Raw genomic sequence first — 15,648 nt, 5'->3', positions numbered from 1 at the left:
ATGTTTCTTGATTCCATGTCTTCTTTGGATTTCTTGGAGAACTTCCTTAAGTACTTCTCTCAGAATCTGTGGATTGAAAAACTTTTAAGTCTTTTGCATATATGAAAATGTCTGTATTTTGTAATCACACTTGAATGATAATTTAGTTGGGTATAAAATACCAGGTTCAAAATACAGTTCCTTCAGAGTTCTGAATGCATTTTCAATTTAGCTTCCTGCAGTCTAGTGTTATGAATTAGAAGCTTGGAGATAATTTGATTATTACTTTATAGGTTAACCTGTTCTTTCTCTGAGAACTTTTAGGATCTTATCTTACTCTTTAGAATTCTGAAATATGAGAATGAGGCTTGGTGTGAGTCTTTTATCACTTACCTCAATTATATACCCTTTCAATGTAATGATTCCCACTATGGGATATGGGAAATTTTCTTCTTTGTTTGGTTATTTATTCTCTCCAATTTAAGGGTTCTTCTCTTTTTGGAATAGTTAGTTAGATATTAGATTTCTTGCACTGGTCATCTGTATTTTTTAACTTTTCCATCTTGTCCCTTTACTTTTGCTCTTGAGGCTTTTCCTTGACTTTTTTTCTTCCAGCTGTTCTATTGAATTTTTATATTTTGACAATTTAATTTCAGTTTCCACAAACCTTTTTCTTCTTCTTCTTCTTTTTTTTTTTTTTTTTTTTTTTTTTAGATTACTTGATTCTTTTATTACCCTGTTCTTATTTTAGGGAGACAATATCTTTGGGTCTCTCTGAGATATTAACTGGAATTTAAAAATTATCTTCCATTACCTGAATGTTCTGTGTTCTGTGTTCTTGCTGTTCCCATAGTTGCTCTCTCTCCTTAATTCTGCTGGGAAGAGGACCTCTCTTCTCCAGTATCTCTCCCAGTGTTTGTATTGGCTGAATGGTTAATTTGTTCTTGTGATCTCGTCCGCTTTCCATATTCCCAGAAATTTATCTAAACCTTTAAAACTTTAATTTGACAGTTGAAAAGCCATTCTATCATTTGATAGAAATTTTGAGGGAGGAGGCCCAGTTCACTACTTTAAACTGCCTCTCTCATGTCTAAAGAGTATTTTAAAATAGTCTTTGATATTTATTTTGCAACAAAATGACAGCCAATTAAAGTTGCTACCTAGAAATCACTTCTAGTATTTTGAATGAATCTCCCAACCGACCAGGCCCATGAGTTTCCTATGTTGTTACCCTGAAGAGGTCTGGGGTTCACTGCAAAACCAGAATAAGTCCTGCTTGTCCAGGAGGCCTCCTAAGTCCCGCATTTCGAGATATGGTTCCCAGGAATGGCAGGAAGGATAAAATTCCCCGTCATTGCCAACAGTGACCCTGTCCATTCTGGGAGGCTCTGGGCTCAGCTGGTGGGCTCTGTTGAGCTCTCCTGATATCTTTCTTTTATTTCCCAGCCAGGGCCTAAATCTCAGCAAAAGAGCCCAGTTTAGGAAAATGGTCACGATCTCTGTGTCTTGTCTGTCTCTGTGATCAGAAGGTTCTCAGACCTCATTGAGGGTTTTACCAAGAGGCCTCCCATTACAACCCACTGGGAAAGAGATAAAGGGACCTTTTTCTAATGGGTTGTCTGGGGTCTTCTTGGCGAAATCCCCAGAAGAGGAAACACAAATACATTGTAAGAACCGTAGAGATGTTAACTTCTTGTTGTGGACTGTTAACGAGGGCTATCTCCCAGGGGTGTGATCACACACACTTTCTTTCTACTTTATACATTCCTGTATTCACAGAATTTTAGTGGCAGATTTGTGTCATTTTCATCATCATGAAGGAAAGAAGGACTAGCCTGGCCCTCGTCTCTCCCACAGTCTGCCCCACCCCCCCACCCTCACTGTTCAGCTTTATTTCCCACTCCTTTCCAAAAGGACTGGTAATCAACTCCCCGCTGTCCCCCTGCGGGTCTCATGGTTGCTTTATGTTATCTGCTCTGTGAATACTGAACAGATCAGTGATGGATGATGAAACTAGCAAATGAGGTTTCTGTCTCTGTCCTTAGATTACGTCTTTCCAGACTTGACTGAGAAAGCGGGTCCAATAGAAGACACCAGCCAGGGTCAAGAGGTGCCAAGTCTGCCCTCTCCCTTGCCCAAGATGAACCTGGTGGAGCCACCATGGCATATGGCTCCTGGAGAGGAGGAAGAGGAGGAAGAAGAGGAGGAAGAGGAGGAGGAAGAGAGGGAGAAGGAGGAGATAGAGAAGGAAGAGGAAGAGGAAGAGGAAGAAGAGGAGCTCCTGCCTGTGAACGGATCCCAAGAAGAAGCCCATACTAAGGTCCACAGCTTTTCTCCCACCAGCAGCAGCCAGATGCCAGGGGCTGCCAAACACAGGCATGAAGAATCTGGGGACCAGGCCTCCTCAGGTGTGGAGGTGGGGAGCAGCATGGAGCCCAGCCTGTCACCGCCTGCAGTCACCCCAAGTACAGTGACCCTGGGGGGTCAGGACTTCATCAGCCAGGAGGCAGGGGGCACAATGCTGCCAGCTGAGGGGCATGGGGTAGAGTTTGAGGCCCCTCGGGAAGCAAGCGAGGAGGCCACTGTGGGAGCAGTGGGGCTGGCTGGGAAGCAAGGGGAGGCGCCGTCCTTGGCATCATTCCCCCAAACAGAAGCTCCCAGTGGGGCTGAGAGCCCAGATGAAGATCCTCTTTACCCTGGAGCCTCAGCATCTTTCCCCCTGGCCCCCCGAGATGTGGAACTGACCCCTTCCTCTGCTACTCTGGGGCAAGAAGACCTTAGCCAGCAGCCCCAGGAAGGACAGGCTGCCGAAGCCCAGTCCAGAATACCCTGGGATTCTACTCAGGTAAAGTAAGAACACATGAAGGCCATTTGGCAGCACCTTTCTCTAAGGGCTCTGGTCATCCCCTGGCTGCACGGTGGGGATGGGAGGGTCTGCCAGGCTGAGGTGGGAGGCCCTTGGATAGCACGTAGAACCCCAGCAGAACTTTTGGGATGCATGCCTCACAGCCCTGTACGGGTGTTCTCACCACACTTAACACGCAAAGCTCTTGGAAGAGCTCAGCTTCCCTAGCTTGGTCTCGTTCGGTGCTACTGCTCCTCCCGTTGCCTTCCCACTGCTTGACCTGTGCCGCCCCCCATCTCCATACCCACCCTGGATGTGCAGTCGCCCTCTTCTCTCCTCCTCACCCCTGCCCAGCACACACGCCCAGGCCAGTGCTCGCACCTGGGAAGGGAGAGAAGGGAAGGGGAGTCCCAAGTTGCCAGCCTGTGCATCTGCCCTTCAGGCCTGTTTTCCTTTGGCCTAGGGCACATGAAACCCCCACAGGGTTGCCACTGAAGGCCTGTAGCTCAGGCCCCTCCTCTCATTGAAGACATCCTCGGTGTGGTCTCTAGAGACATCTGGGTTTGTGAGCCTGCGGCTGGAGCCTGGGCTTGCCACCCTGCAGAGGCTGTCGGCTCCCACCTAGCTGTCACAGACCTGCAGCTGGCCTTCCCATCCAGCTTCTCAAAGGGTTTCCATCTATGCTTTCTCCGGTTGCCTTTCCTTGTGCCTTTATAACTGTGGTCCTTCTTTTGGTCTCACTGTCCAGGTGATCTGCAAAGACTGGAGCAATCTGGCTGGGAAGAACTACATCATTCTGAACATGACGGAGAACATAGACTGTGTGCGTGCCGAGCTAGACAGGGACCACAGAGGACGGGAGGGGGTGGGCGGTCGAGCCTTGGCAGAGGGGAGCATGCTGGGCGTGGGGAGGGGCCTAACCTAACCCAGGAGTGGAGCCAGCCCACACCAAAGTCTAAAAGAGGAGGGCCTTCATATGTTTAAATTCCTAAGGACTCTTTTATTCTTGCCCTACTCTGTTTAATTTCAAGGAATAGTTTTTTTGTTTTTTTGGTTTTTTTTTAGATTCTATTTATTTATTTGACAGAGATCACAAGTAGGCAGAGAGACAGGCAGAGAGAGACGGAGAAGCAGGATCCCTGCTGAGCAGAGAGCCCGATGCGGAACTCGATCCCAGGACCCTGGGATCATGACCTGAGCTGAAGGCAGAGGCTTTAACCCACTGAGACACCCAGGAGCCCTCAAGGAATAGTTTTGTTCACGTGTGCAATGTCTTATCACCTGGAACATATTGAAACTGTCTTTAAAAAGTTGCTTTCCTTATTTGTTGGTTTTGGCCTTGGTTTTCTCACTTGCCTTTGCTCCCCAGATGACTGGTGGGTTCTTTCAGAGCTATTTAAGGAGGGCCATCAAAAAGCTGGTTGAAGCTTTGAGCTTGGAGTGGGGCTTGTTAACTGGCTTCTCAGGAGGGTGGACTGGCCGGGCCATTTGAGTTTTTAATGTCAACATTTTTAGGTCCTTCCTCTTGGGCGACTAGATTCTTTGAAAAAGGAACGTCTGTCCTACTGGGAGCATAAAGGGCTGGTTGCCAGTGCTCCGGGAGGAAGGGTGGGGAGAAGGCTGGGCGCCCCAGTGTTAGGGCAAGTGAGCACAGACAAATTCATTTACTCCCTCTTTGAGCAAGAGCCCCCTCCCACAGTGGTGCCCCGTGTCCTCTGGGTCAGAGGGCCTCTCTTTTACCCTCTTTGCAGAATCAATTTCCAGGCTTCTGCCAGGGGCCAGGGACATTTGTCAGCTCTGCAGTGCTGGGAAGAGGAATTAGGGATCCAGCTGCTTCTTAAACAGCCTCTCAAACAGTTTTCCTATTTTTAGAACCATTTTCATCCTCCCTTCCGAAGGTAACCCATGCTGCCTATTCAAGAGCATGTTAGTTGGGGGTTTGACAGTGTAAGTGTGATTGCTTCTCAGCTTGTCCCATTTCAGCTGAGGATCTGGCTCTCTGGGGCTTGCTAGATCAGGAAATTCTAACTCATCCATATGCCTCCAGTGCCCAGATTTTGTTGTTCTTGGTTCCTCTTCCGTTTTGTTTTGTTTTTGTCTTTGTGCTTTTAGGCCTTGAAAAAATTCTTTACTCTCGTTTAGTGGGTTTGGGGAAAAGTGAGTATATGCCTGTGTTTAATTCAAAAGTGATCCAGAAGGTTGTTTTCTTTTTTCCCCACTATAAATAATAAACAAGTAGATTTTTTTTAAACATGATTGATACATTTGACTCTATTGCAGTGACTATTAATTCTTATTGATGCTTTTACATGCTCCATCTCTGGCCAGCGAGAGCCTCTTTGAGTTGGCTTCTAAGTCTTTTTGGCCAACTAATTAATGTTTGATAGTTTCCTTGATTTCTGGTGTGATAGGATGTTTGGGCTCGTCTTGTACTTTCCTTCCCCCAGGCATGAAATCAACATTTCTCCAAGCCCTCATTCCTCTTATTGGGAAATGGTAATTAGAAACCACAGTAAGTGTCCTTGAGACCGTTAAATTTTGTATGTGTATATTTGAACAATAAAGTCTAAAGATAATGTCTATCTTCTTTCCAAGTAACACATACATATATAAAGATGCTTTCATTCTGCTTTCCCTGTTTTTGTCTTGATAGTTTTTCTCATTTACTATTTGATCACTGCCTAATTAGTCATTACTTTTTTTTGATGGATTTTTTTTACCAGGGTAGAAAGATCTAACAAAAATTGATCATCTTAACCATTTTTAAGGTACTACAATGGTGTTAAGTATGTCAACATTGTTATGAAACAAATCTCCAGAATTTCCATCTTAAAAAATATATTCTGTCCCCATTAATAACTCTCCCAGGCCCCTGATAACCACTGTCCTAGAAATTGGGCTACTCTGAGTATGTCTTACAAGTGGACTCATACAGTATCTGTTCTTCTGCAGCTGCCTTATTTCATTCAGTAGAACGTTCTCAAGGTCCATCCATGTTGCAGTGTGTGTCAGAATTTCCTCCTTTTTAAAGTCTGAATAATATTTCCATGGTATCTATAGGCCACATTTTGTGTATGTATTTGTCTATCGATGGATATTCAGGTAGCTTCCCCCATCTTGGCTGTTGTGAATAATGCTGCTATGAATGTGAGTCCACCAATATCGCTTTGAGACCCTGTTTCAATTATTTTGGGTATGTACACCCAGAAGTGAAATTGCTGGATCATATAGTGCCTCTATTTTTTATTTTTAGAGAAATCTGTGGTGTTTTCCACAGTGACTACACCTTTTCACATTCCCACCTGCAGTGGACCAAGATTCCAGTTTCTCCACATCCTCACCAACACTTGTTTTCTATTTATGTGTGTGTGTGTGTGTGTGTGTGTGTGTGTGTGTGTGTGTGTGTTTTAAAGATTTTATTTATTTGAGAGAGAGAATATGGGGAGGGTCAGGAAAGGAGAAGCAGGTTCCCCGCTGAGCAGGGAGCCTGACATGGGGCTTGATCCCAGGACCCTGGGATCCTGACCCGAACTGAAGGCAGACGCTTGACCAACTGAGCCACCCAGATGCCCCTGTTTTCTGTTTTTTTGAGTAGTGGTCATTGTAATGGGTATGAAGTGGAATCTCATTATGGGTTTGATTTTCATTTCTCTGATGATTAGTGGTGTTGAGGATCAGTCATTATTATCATCAGTCAGTGCTTATTTTACTTTATTAATACATTTGTTTCTTTGCTTACATGTCTTTTCACATTCCCATTCCTTTCTTGCAAATTTAATTGCCTTTTTCCTGAAATATACCCTTTAGTAGCTCTTTCTACAAGGATATGTCTGTATCAGCCCTTATTAGTGTAAAGAATGTCTTTAATTTTCTCATGTTCTTTTTTGGTAGCTTTTCATTTTGATATAATTTCAGAAGACTGGTGCAAATATATCCTTTGTATCTTTCAGCCAGATTCACCAGCTTTTAGCATTTTTCCAGACCATCTGAGAGTAAGTTGAGACACATTTGAGATATAGTTAGGTTTATTTGTTACTGTTTGTATTCAGTTTTGGACCTTACCCCCCCTCATCCTTGTTGATTCAGTTGTATTTTTGGCCGTGTAAAACATCAGTGTGGTTCTAAACATCTAAGTGACACAAAAATGTGTGCTTAGAGAAACACCCCTCTCCCCCATCACCTCTCACCCTCCATTCCCATCCACTCCCTCTAGGTAACCAATCTCATTAGTTTCTGCTTATTCTTCCTGGGTTTCTTTTTATAGCAATAAGCAGACAGATATTTCATTTCTTCCATTCTTTCTTTCAGGAAAGGTAGCATACTATTTATATTTTTATTAGTTTGCTAGGTAGCTTAAAAACATAAATTTATTCACTCACTGTTTTGAAGGCTGGAAGTCCAAGATCAAGGTGTCAGGAGAATTGGTTTCTCCTGAAGTTTCTCTCCTTGCCTTGCAGATGGTCATCTTCCCTCTGTGTTTTTACGTCGTGGTCCCTCTGTGCGTGACTCTGTCGTTAATCTCCTCCTCTTGTAAGGACCCCATCTGATCAGATAGGGCCACCCTAATGAGCTCATTTTAACTTAATCACCTCTTGAAAGATCCTGTCTCCAAATACTGTCACAGTCTGAGGTACTGGGGGTTAGACTTCAACATATGAATTATTGGGGGGACGCAACTCCATTCATACATAACATTACTCTTTTGTGTTTTGCTTTTCTTGCTTAACAATGTATGCTGGAAATCACTTCATGTTAGTTCGTGGAGATTATTCCCAATCATTTTATTTTTACAACTGAATAATAATAACCCCATGATGTATATGTATTTTGGATTATTTATTAAATTTCCTTTGTGGTGGGCATTTGGGTGGTTTCCAGTATCCTGCAGTTATGTATAAGGCTGCTTTGAATGACCATGTGTGTATGTATTTTTCTGCTGTTGGGATGTACCTTCAGAGTAAATTCCTGGGAGTAGGATTGAATATGCAGTTTGTTACATGCTACCAATTTCCCATTTCTCTCTCATTCTCATTAGAAGTTTATTGGGCCTTATTTTTCTATCTACAATGTCTCTTAATGCTTTCATGCTTTCTCTTTTTTAAATTTCTCTGATGAGGGGTGCCTCGGTGGCTCAGTGGGTTGAGCATCCAACTCTTGGTTTTGGCTCTTCGGGGTCCTGGGATGCAGCCTTACGTGGGGCTCCATGCTCAGCCGGGAGGCTACTTGAGGATTCTCTCTCATTCTCACTCTCTCTCTGTCCCTTCCCCTGCTCACGCTTTCTCTCTCTCCAAAATATAAATAAACAAATCTCTCTGATGCATTCTGAGTAATTTCCTGGCTTTATCTTTCAAATTAGTAACTCTCTTCAGCAGTGTCTAATCTTAGGTCTGATCCATCCGTTGAATCTTTAATATAGATAACTGTTTTATATTTTTAGAATTTCTCCTTGGTTCCAAATCCTTCCCTTTGTTCTTCATTTTGTTCCCTTCTTTCATTATGGTTTCTATTCCTTCATTTTCTGAATTAGCTGAAGTAGATTGATTTCATGATCTCTTTCCTTTTGTTTTAGTAACAGGACATCTTGGGATGTCAGTTCTCCTGTTTGTGGCTTTGTACCTTGTTCCCTGGTATAGATCATTCTTTATTATTGTGATCTCCTCTTCAGCCCCAGGTTGTAAAAGATTCCACCAGAGTGGTTTCAGGGAAACTTTGGGAGTTCCAGCATTCGTAGGTCAGCTTTCATCTTAATTTCTTGGCTTGGATTTTCATATCATGAAGGACATTTGGACTCCAAACCCAGGTAAAGCAAAAGCCTGAGTTTTTAAGTGATCTTGGATAACATTTTTCTCCTCCCCATGGACCTGGGCAGGTGGGAGAGCCCATGACAGCTCCTCCAGGTGAGCAGGAATGTTTTTGAGTCCAATTTTACTGAAAGGGCGGGTCTTTGGGTCTTCAGGCTCCATCGTGGTTCTCTGCTATAGTTCTTCATTTCATGGGGGCCAAGAACATGCAAGCATTTAAAGCCAAGTCTCCAGCTCCTGGATTCCATTTCTGGGTCTTGCACCCATGCTAACTGCTGTAGCTTTAGCACCTGCTCAGTCTTCTGGCTTTGAGTTCCCTCTGTTTCTGCCTATATTTTTCCCCCCAGTGTTTGTCTGTGTTTATAGCAAGGTGAAAGAGCAGGACTTTCGTCAGTTCTATCTGCTGTAATGCCACAAGTCAAAATGATGGGCTGGGTTATGTGTCCCTTCCTGTTTGCCATCAGGACAATACCGGACACTTCGAGGAGTTACATGTAACTTTAGTGCATTGGATACAGGGGCTTGGATGGTAGCAGGAGAGCTGCAGCCTTGACTGTGGGAGAAACGGTGTGATGTGAGGGAAGGACCATCCACCCAGGAGTCAGCAGGGAAGAGAGCATTGCACTTCAGAAAAGTTCTAATGACTTACAGTGTGTGTCCAGAAAAGCACGTAGATCCTAAGCATTCAGCTTGATGGATCATCACAAAAGAACCAGACCTACGTAATCAGCGCCTCACCAAGACGCGGCACACGATCAGCACTGCCAGAAGCCCTTCTCACTCTCTTTTCCAGACACTGTTCCCTCAAAGGAAACCATTTTCTTGGTTTATAACCCCATACATTGATTTTGCATGCTCTTGCACTTTGTATAAAGAGTCATTCAGTAGGCAGTATTTTGTGTCGTGCTGTTTGCCCTCAGCATTTTCTTTTTGAGATTCATCTAGATGGCAGCACACAGTGAAGTTTGTTCACTGTGCTTCTGTCTAGTGTTCCATTCATGCATCCACTCTAATGTTGCTGGGCCTTGGAGTAGTTCCACTTCAGGCTATGGGGCGTAGGCTACCGTGGATGTTCTCAGACATGTATTTTGGTGAGCATCTGGACACCGTTCTCATGGGTGACACTGCGGGGCCACGGTCTCTGTTCACTCTGAACAGATGCTGTCCCACAACTTCCCAAAGTGTTTGCATAACTTCTTCTGCCTCCAGCAGCACTTGACGCATCTGGTTCTCCCCTGTCTCCATCACCTCTTCCCCTTGTCTTCTTCATTTTAATTGGTTTTCAAGCTGTATAGTGTACTGGTATCACTTTGTGGTTTTATTTTGCATTTTCCTGATTCATGAAGTTGAGCACCTTTTCATATGTGTTTTGGCTGATTGGATCCAATTGGGTCATCTTGACTATTTTTAATTGATTTCTGTGAATTATTTCTATATCCTGGATAGGAGATGTCTGTGAGTGAGTGTGTGTGTGTGTGTTGTGTGTGTGTGTGTACATATATATCTCATAAATATTTGCTGCTATTCGGTGGGCTGCCCTTTTCCTCTCTCAATGGTACCTTCCGATAAATGGAAGTTCTCAATTTCTAAAAAATAGATCATAAAATAATCTAACTTGCCAATTTTTTCCTTCTTGGTTAGTGTTTTTAAGTCCATTTTAGAAATCTTTGCCTACTCAGAGGTCATGAAGATAGCTTTCTTTTTTTTTAAGGATTTATTTATTTTAGAGAGAGACAGAGAAAGAGAGAGAGAACACACACAGGGGAGAGGGACAGAGGGAGAGGGAGAGAGAAACTCAAGCAGACTCTGCATGGAGCCCAACATGGGGCTGGATCTCATGATCCTGAGATCATGACCTGAGTTGGACGCTCAACAGAGTACACCACCCAGGCACCCCTGAAGATAGCTTTCTTTGCTTACTTCTAAAAGCTTTAGATCTGGTGTCCATCTGGAATTGACTCTAGTGTGATTTTTCTTTCTTTTACACTGGGATAATCAGTTGTCCCGGCCCCTGTGACCGAATAAGCACTTCTCTTTTAATCCTCACATTAAGTGCATGGTGTTAGGACCAAAGCTACATCTTCAGAAGGGGAAGCCAAGACTCAGAGAGGTACTGTGTTGTGCTAAAAGTCACAGAGCTGATGAATGGCAGAACCGGGATTTGAACCCAGATTTCTTTGACTCCAAATTCAGGGCTTTCTCCCCAGGCCCCTGACACTCAGTTCCCATCTACAACATAAATGGCACGGAATGTATAGTCATCAGATGCCGCCGGAATGGACACTATGGGTCTGTGGGCTTAAGCCAGGCAGACACCTTGACCCAGAACATGGGTCTGCACACTTGGGGGATCACAGGCCTGTGGCATGGGGGGAGGTATTGCCTGTGGTGAGGATGTGTTCCTTTAGTAAGCAGGGAGGCTGCTGGGTACAGAGCCTGCTGCTCAGGCAGATGCGGGTGTGTACCCCATCCCTACACACATATACACACACGTGCACATGAAGACGGTAAGAACTATTTCGGGAATAGGGCTTTCCCAGGCGCATGTGACTATCTCCAGGTACCAGCTTTCTCCCAAATTCAGAACCGAGTTGACTTTCTGTTCAGCCAGTGAGGACCAAGGCTCACGTTTGTGCCAGGCACTTGCCGTGGTAACAAGTCCCCTTGGTGGCCTTTACGCTGGGATGATGACCAGGAAGCCTCGCTAGCTTGGGCTTTACCAGAAAGGAGATGGGAATGTCAGGGCCCCGCATGGTCTGATGAGATGCCTGGGCCTGGCAGGCAGCCCCGGGTCAAAGCTCTAAGGCCGGGCACTCAAGAGAAAGCTTAACAGCTAGGACAAGTGCACTGCTAGAAGGTTTGGAGGCCAGGAACTGGGGTCAGTGATTTCCTGGTTACTGGAGGAAGAAGGCTGCTGGAGAGGAGCCTGGGGGTGGGGAGCAGCTGCAGGGCCAGTGGAGGGTCTCTTCCCTGATGGGACTAGGTCGGTAGCCTGCCTGGGTTTCTGCCACTCACTGAGTTCCTGGCCAGTACCTGCCTCTTGTTGTTGTTTTTTAAATTACATAATCATATCTACACAAGGTCAGGAAAATCTAAACAGTACAAGCGAGTGTCATGTGAGAACAAAATCTGCTTATATCCCTCCTCCTGCCCCTGGCCGCTGCTTCCAGGAGTTACCATTTTAACTGTATCTGTTTTAGTTCCTCTGGCCACCAGGGCCACTGTAAGAGTACTCAGACAGCTTTCTTGACTCCCCCGCTTTGGGCTGTATCTCTGCAATGACCGGCGAGACGTGAGCCTGTTACTGCTCCCCACTTCTCCTCCTGGGTTTGGGGTGCATCTTTGGTCTGTTGCATGCCTGACCTCCCAGTATGTTCATCCCTTGCGCTGTACACTTGAATGCTCAGGCCTGATCAGCAGACTTCCGTAGCCCATCACACATGACACCCCCACTTCAAGACTTGTTGCACTGGAATCCATCTGTCCTCAAGTTCAATAGCAAGTATCCCCCAGCAGTCCCCACACCCTCTTCATGTGAGAGGCTCAGGCAGGAAGGAACATCTGGATGCCCAGTGGATGTGTGTCTTGACGTTCCCACAGTTCTGCCCAAAGGCCGGGCTCAGAGCCTCTCGATGGTCTCCAGGACTGTAAGAGCAGTCCCCTCTGGAATAGCCAGATGGCCTTTCCCAGGGTTTGGCCACTGGGAGGTTGGAGGCTGGAGTGGGGGCTAGACCCGGAGGTGGGGTGTCAGTAGAGCCCTCTCGCTTACTGGGTGGGGGGGGTTCTCTTTCTGTCCTTGCAGGAAGTGTTCCGGCAGCACCGAGGGCTGCAGCTCCTGGCCCTGGTGGAGGAGGTGCTGCCCCGCCATGGCAGTGGCCGCCACGGGGACTGGCACATCTCCCTGAGCAAGCCCAGTGAGAAGGAGCAGCATCTTCTGATGACCTTGGTGGGCGAGCAGGGTGAGTGGGGGCAGCACAGGGAAGGGAGGGCCCAGGGAGGCAGTATCAAACCACTTCTCGCAGGCTGCGGGAGGTCTACAGAACCACAGGAAAGCACCCAGAGGCTTTGACCTTGGACCTTAGGATTGCAACAAGAGGTAGTGGTTGGGCCCCTAATGTAGGGTTCAACTGGAGTTGAACTGGAGTTCTGGCAAAGAGGAGGAGGGTGCAAACGTGAGGACCAGGAGGGGAAGAGGTGTGGTTTCAGCACCACGGCAGGAGACAATAGGCACTGCACAGGAGTGGTGGACTGCGGAGGGGGCGTGTTCAGAATGCAGCAGTGTGGGGCTGTGGGAGTGACCGCCCGGTGTCCCACCTGTCACATGATGCCCATTCACTCACTCCTTTGCAATGAGGAAGGCTTTGGAAAACGAGCATTGGGGAGAGGGGAAGTGCATACACCATGGGGTCTACATGTGGTCAGGAGCAGGGAAACAAGCCTCTGGAGTCTTAGGCCAAAGATTATCCCAGGGAGTTGGGTGTGCCCCAGTGGCCAAGGCTGTGCTGATGATGGTGTCTACCCCCAGGGGTGGTGCCCACTCAAGACGTCCTTTCCATGCTGGGTGACATCCGCAGGAATCTGGTGGAGGTAAGAAGGCAGGGACCTACTCCCCTCTCATTCCTTACAGCTCTGGGAGCAGGGATGACTTCCCTGAGGGTGGGAGATAGCCGGCATGTGGTGCAGAGGAGCAGAAGTCCAGCTCTTGCTCTGCACAGCTCCTCCTTTCAGTCCTCCTAAGACACAGTTCCCGCGGAAGAGATGGAGTGCACGAATGCTTCGGAATGTGTATGCACCACCGCAGTTTGCGAAAGGGCCCGGAGTGGGTGGTAGTCAGGATAGAACTCAGAAGGAATGGGACCTCCGAGGGGGATCTGGACTGGTCAGTGGGAGTCTTTTGGGTAAGTGGGAATTGCCCTAGGAATTGGGTAGAGGCCTCGTGGGGTAGGAGAGCATGATGCAGTTTCAGAAACCACAAAAAGAAAACACAACAGGCATGGGCATGCTTCAAAAGCCATCAGTCAGGCATCATCTGGCAGGACAGGGCTCATGCTCAGTGGACGGCCCCACCATCTTGAGGAGCAGCCCTGACCCAGTGCAGTTGGCCAGCTACACGGCTGGTCCTAGAGACATGGGCTGAGCATCACTCTGGCCAGCCTGTCTTCCTTCACTGCCAGCCACCCCTGTGTAGGGTTGAGCAGAGCCAGGGCCTGTGGGTGGGGCAGCCCCCCTTGGTCCTTCTCCTTGGTCTTCCTGCTCCTTGTTCCACTTTCTTTAATGGGGAAGACATTGGGTTCCTCTCCTCCTTTCCCCCAGGACAGCCATCATGCCAACTGCTCACTGTGAAACCCAGTGACCTGGCATCAGCCCTCTCCCTTCTCCCAGGCTCTGCAGTATTTCACAGCTGGGAAAGATGAGCTGTGCATGACCGTGCACCCCACCTCCTTATCTGTCACACGCAAGGCGGAAAGGTGGTTGTGCTGGTGGTTTGGGGTTTTTTTGATAGGCACACTGAATGCTTACTGAGTGCCAGACTGCGCTGGGTTCTCTCACCCAGCCCTCAGCACCAGCCCTTGCCTCGTGAGGATTAAACAGGGTTCCCTGTTGAGTACCATTGGTGTCCTATTTAAGATGGGAGCTGTAGCCCACAGAAGGGAAGTGATTCGCCCGAGAACGCACAGCCAGGAAGCAGCAGAGCCAGGCTTTGGACCAGGCCTGAAGGATTTAAGAGCCCAGGCCTTTAAGCACAACGCTGTCCTTACTACCTGGATGGTTACCAAGGGACTTCCCAGTTGTTAAGTTCTGGATTCATGAACACAGGGTGCTGGGATGGGCGGACAGGTGGAAACTTGGGCTGGTCTTCATCTTTTTTTTTCCCACAGAAACTTCCTGCCTCTCCCTGCCCCTGGGTGTTCTAGCTTTGCCGGGCACTATTCAGACTGACCTGGTCTGGCAAATTTAGCAATTTCAGTTAGATGGCTGAACATAGCAAGACAAACTGATCTTTGATAATTTAAAAAGTCAGTAAAGAAAAGTACTGGAAATAGACAGGATGTTCACAGACACCCAGGCAGAGATGAGACCTGGCTTCATGTAGAGGAGTTCCAGGCAGAAAGGGTGGCTCCCAGGCCGCTGCCTTGGAAGCTAGTAGATAGCCCCCTCACCCTGGCACCTGTCATCCGATGAAGATAGCACCTCCACTTTCCTGCTCTCTGCTTGAGGTGCTCATTTGTGGAGAGTGCACCTGCCTGGCCCAGCAGGGGTGCAGCAGCCTCTAGGCCTGAGAAGAGCAGCCCACCCAGGACAGCTTGCAGTGTAGCGGAGGTACCGGCCAGCCAAGTGGGTGGTGGGCCATTGGTCACCACCCACTCTTAGTGGGTAAAGGGGGGAAGCTGGGAGGCTGGTGGTGGCCCAGGATGTGGGCTGTCCCCAGCATCCTGATCTGCACTGTCCATAATGGTGACAGAACACCTCCACACTCAAGGTAGAAGCTGTGTTTCAGGGACCTGAATCATTAGGGGAGGCAGACGTCTGCCCCAACAGGGACAGGATCAGGGCAGAGCCATGGAGGGGACGTGAGGGGAGGTTGTGAATGGAGGCATGGCATCAAGAGGCTTGGGGCTGCCATCCGGTGAACGGATGGCGATTGGGCAGAGACAGGGATGGAGTCCCAGATGAGCACAGGTCCAGGCCTCTGAGAGCGCATAGTCAGGAGCATGCCAACTCTTCTCAAAGCCTGTCCCCTGTCCCTGAGCCCCAACCCTACAGCCCCGTGGGGAGCCCTGACACCCAGGACCTCAGCTGGGGAAACCGGCCCCTCCCACCCCCAGATTGGCATCCAGAACTACTCCACTACAAGCAGCTGCCAGGCACGGGCCAGCCAGGTGCGCAGTGACTATGGGACGCTCTTTGTGGTGCTGGTGGTCATCGGTGCCATCTGTGTCATCATCATCGTGCTGGGCCTGCTCTATAACTGCTGGCAGCGCCGGCTGCCCAAGCTCAAACATGTGGTGAGCATGGGGGCAC

General features: G+C 47.7%; 1 protein-coding gene across 1 annotated transcript in view; it reads left to right on the top strand.

The window, feature by feature from the left end:
- PODXL2 (podocalyxin like 2) overlaps window positions 1–15,648 on the top strand; it is a 35,557-nt gene that overhangs the window by 18,896 nt on the left and 1,013 nt on the right. Inside the window, exons 3-7 of the mRNA XM_032842835.1 lie at window positions 2,025–2,824; window positions 3,573–3,647; window positions 12,428–12,584; window positions 13,151–13,212; window positions 15,453–15,632. Coding sequence (XP_032698726.1) covers window positions 2,025–2,824; window positions 3,573–3,647; window positions 12,428–12,584; window positions 13,151–13,212; window positions 15,453–15,632 — 1,274 coding nt within the window. The remainder of the gene's footprint in view (window positions 1–2,024; window positions 2,825–3,572; window positions 3,648–12,427; window positions 12,585–13,150; window positions 13,213–15,452; window positions 15,633–15,648) is intronic.

This window comes from Lontra canadensis, unplaced genomic scaffold, assembly GCF_010015895.1.
Source record: "Lontra canadensis isolate GAN:19392208 unplaced genomic scaffold, GSC_riverotter_1.0 scaffold133, whole genome shotgun sequence".
Lineage (NCBI taxonomy): Eukaryota > Metazoa > Chordata > Mammalia > Carnivora > Mustelidae > Lontra > Lontra canadensis.
Note: the sequence above shows the minus strand (reverse complement) of the source record. Positions and strands in the feature narration are given on the sequence as shown.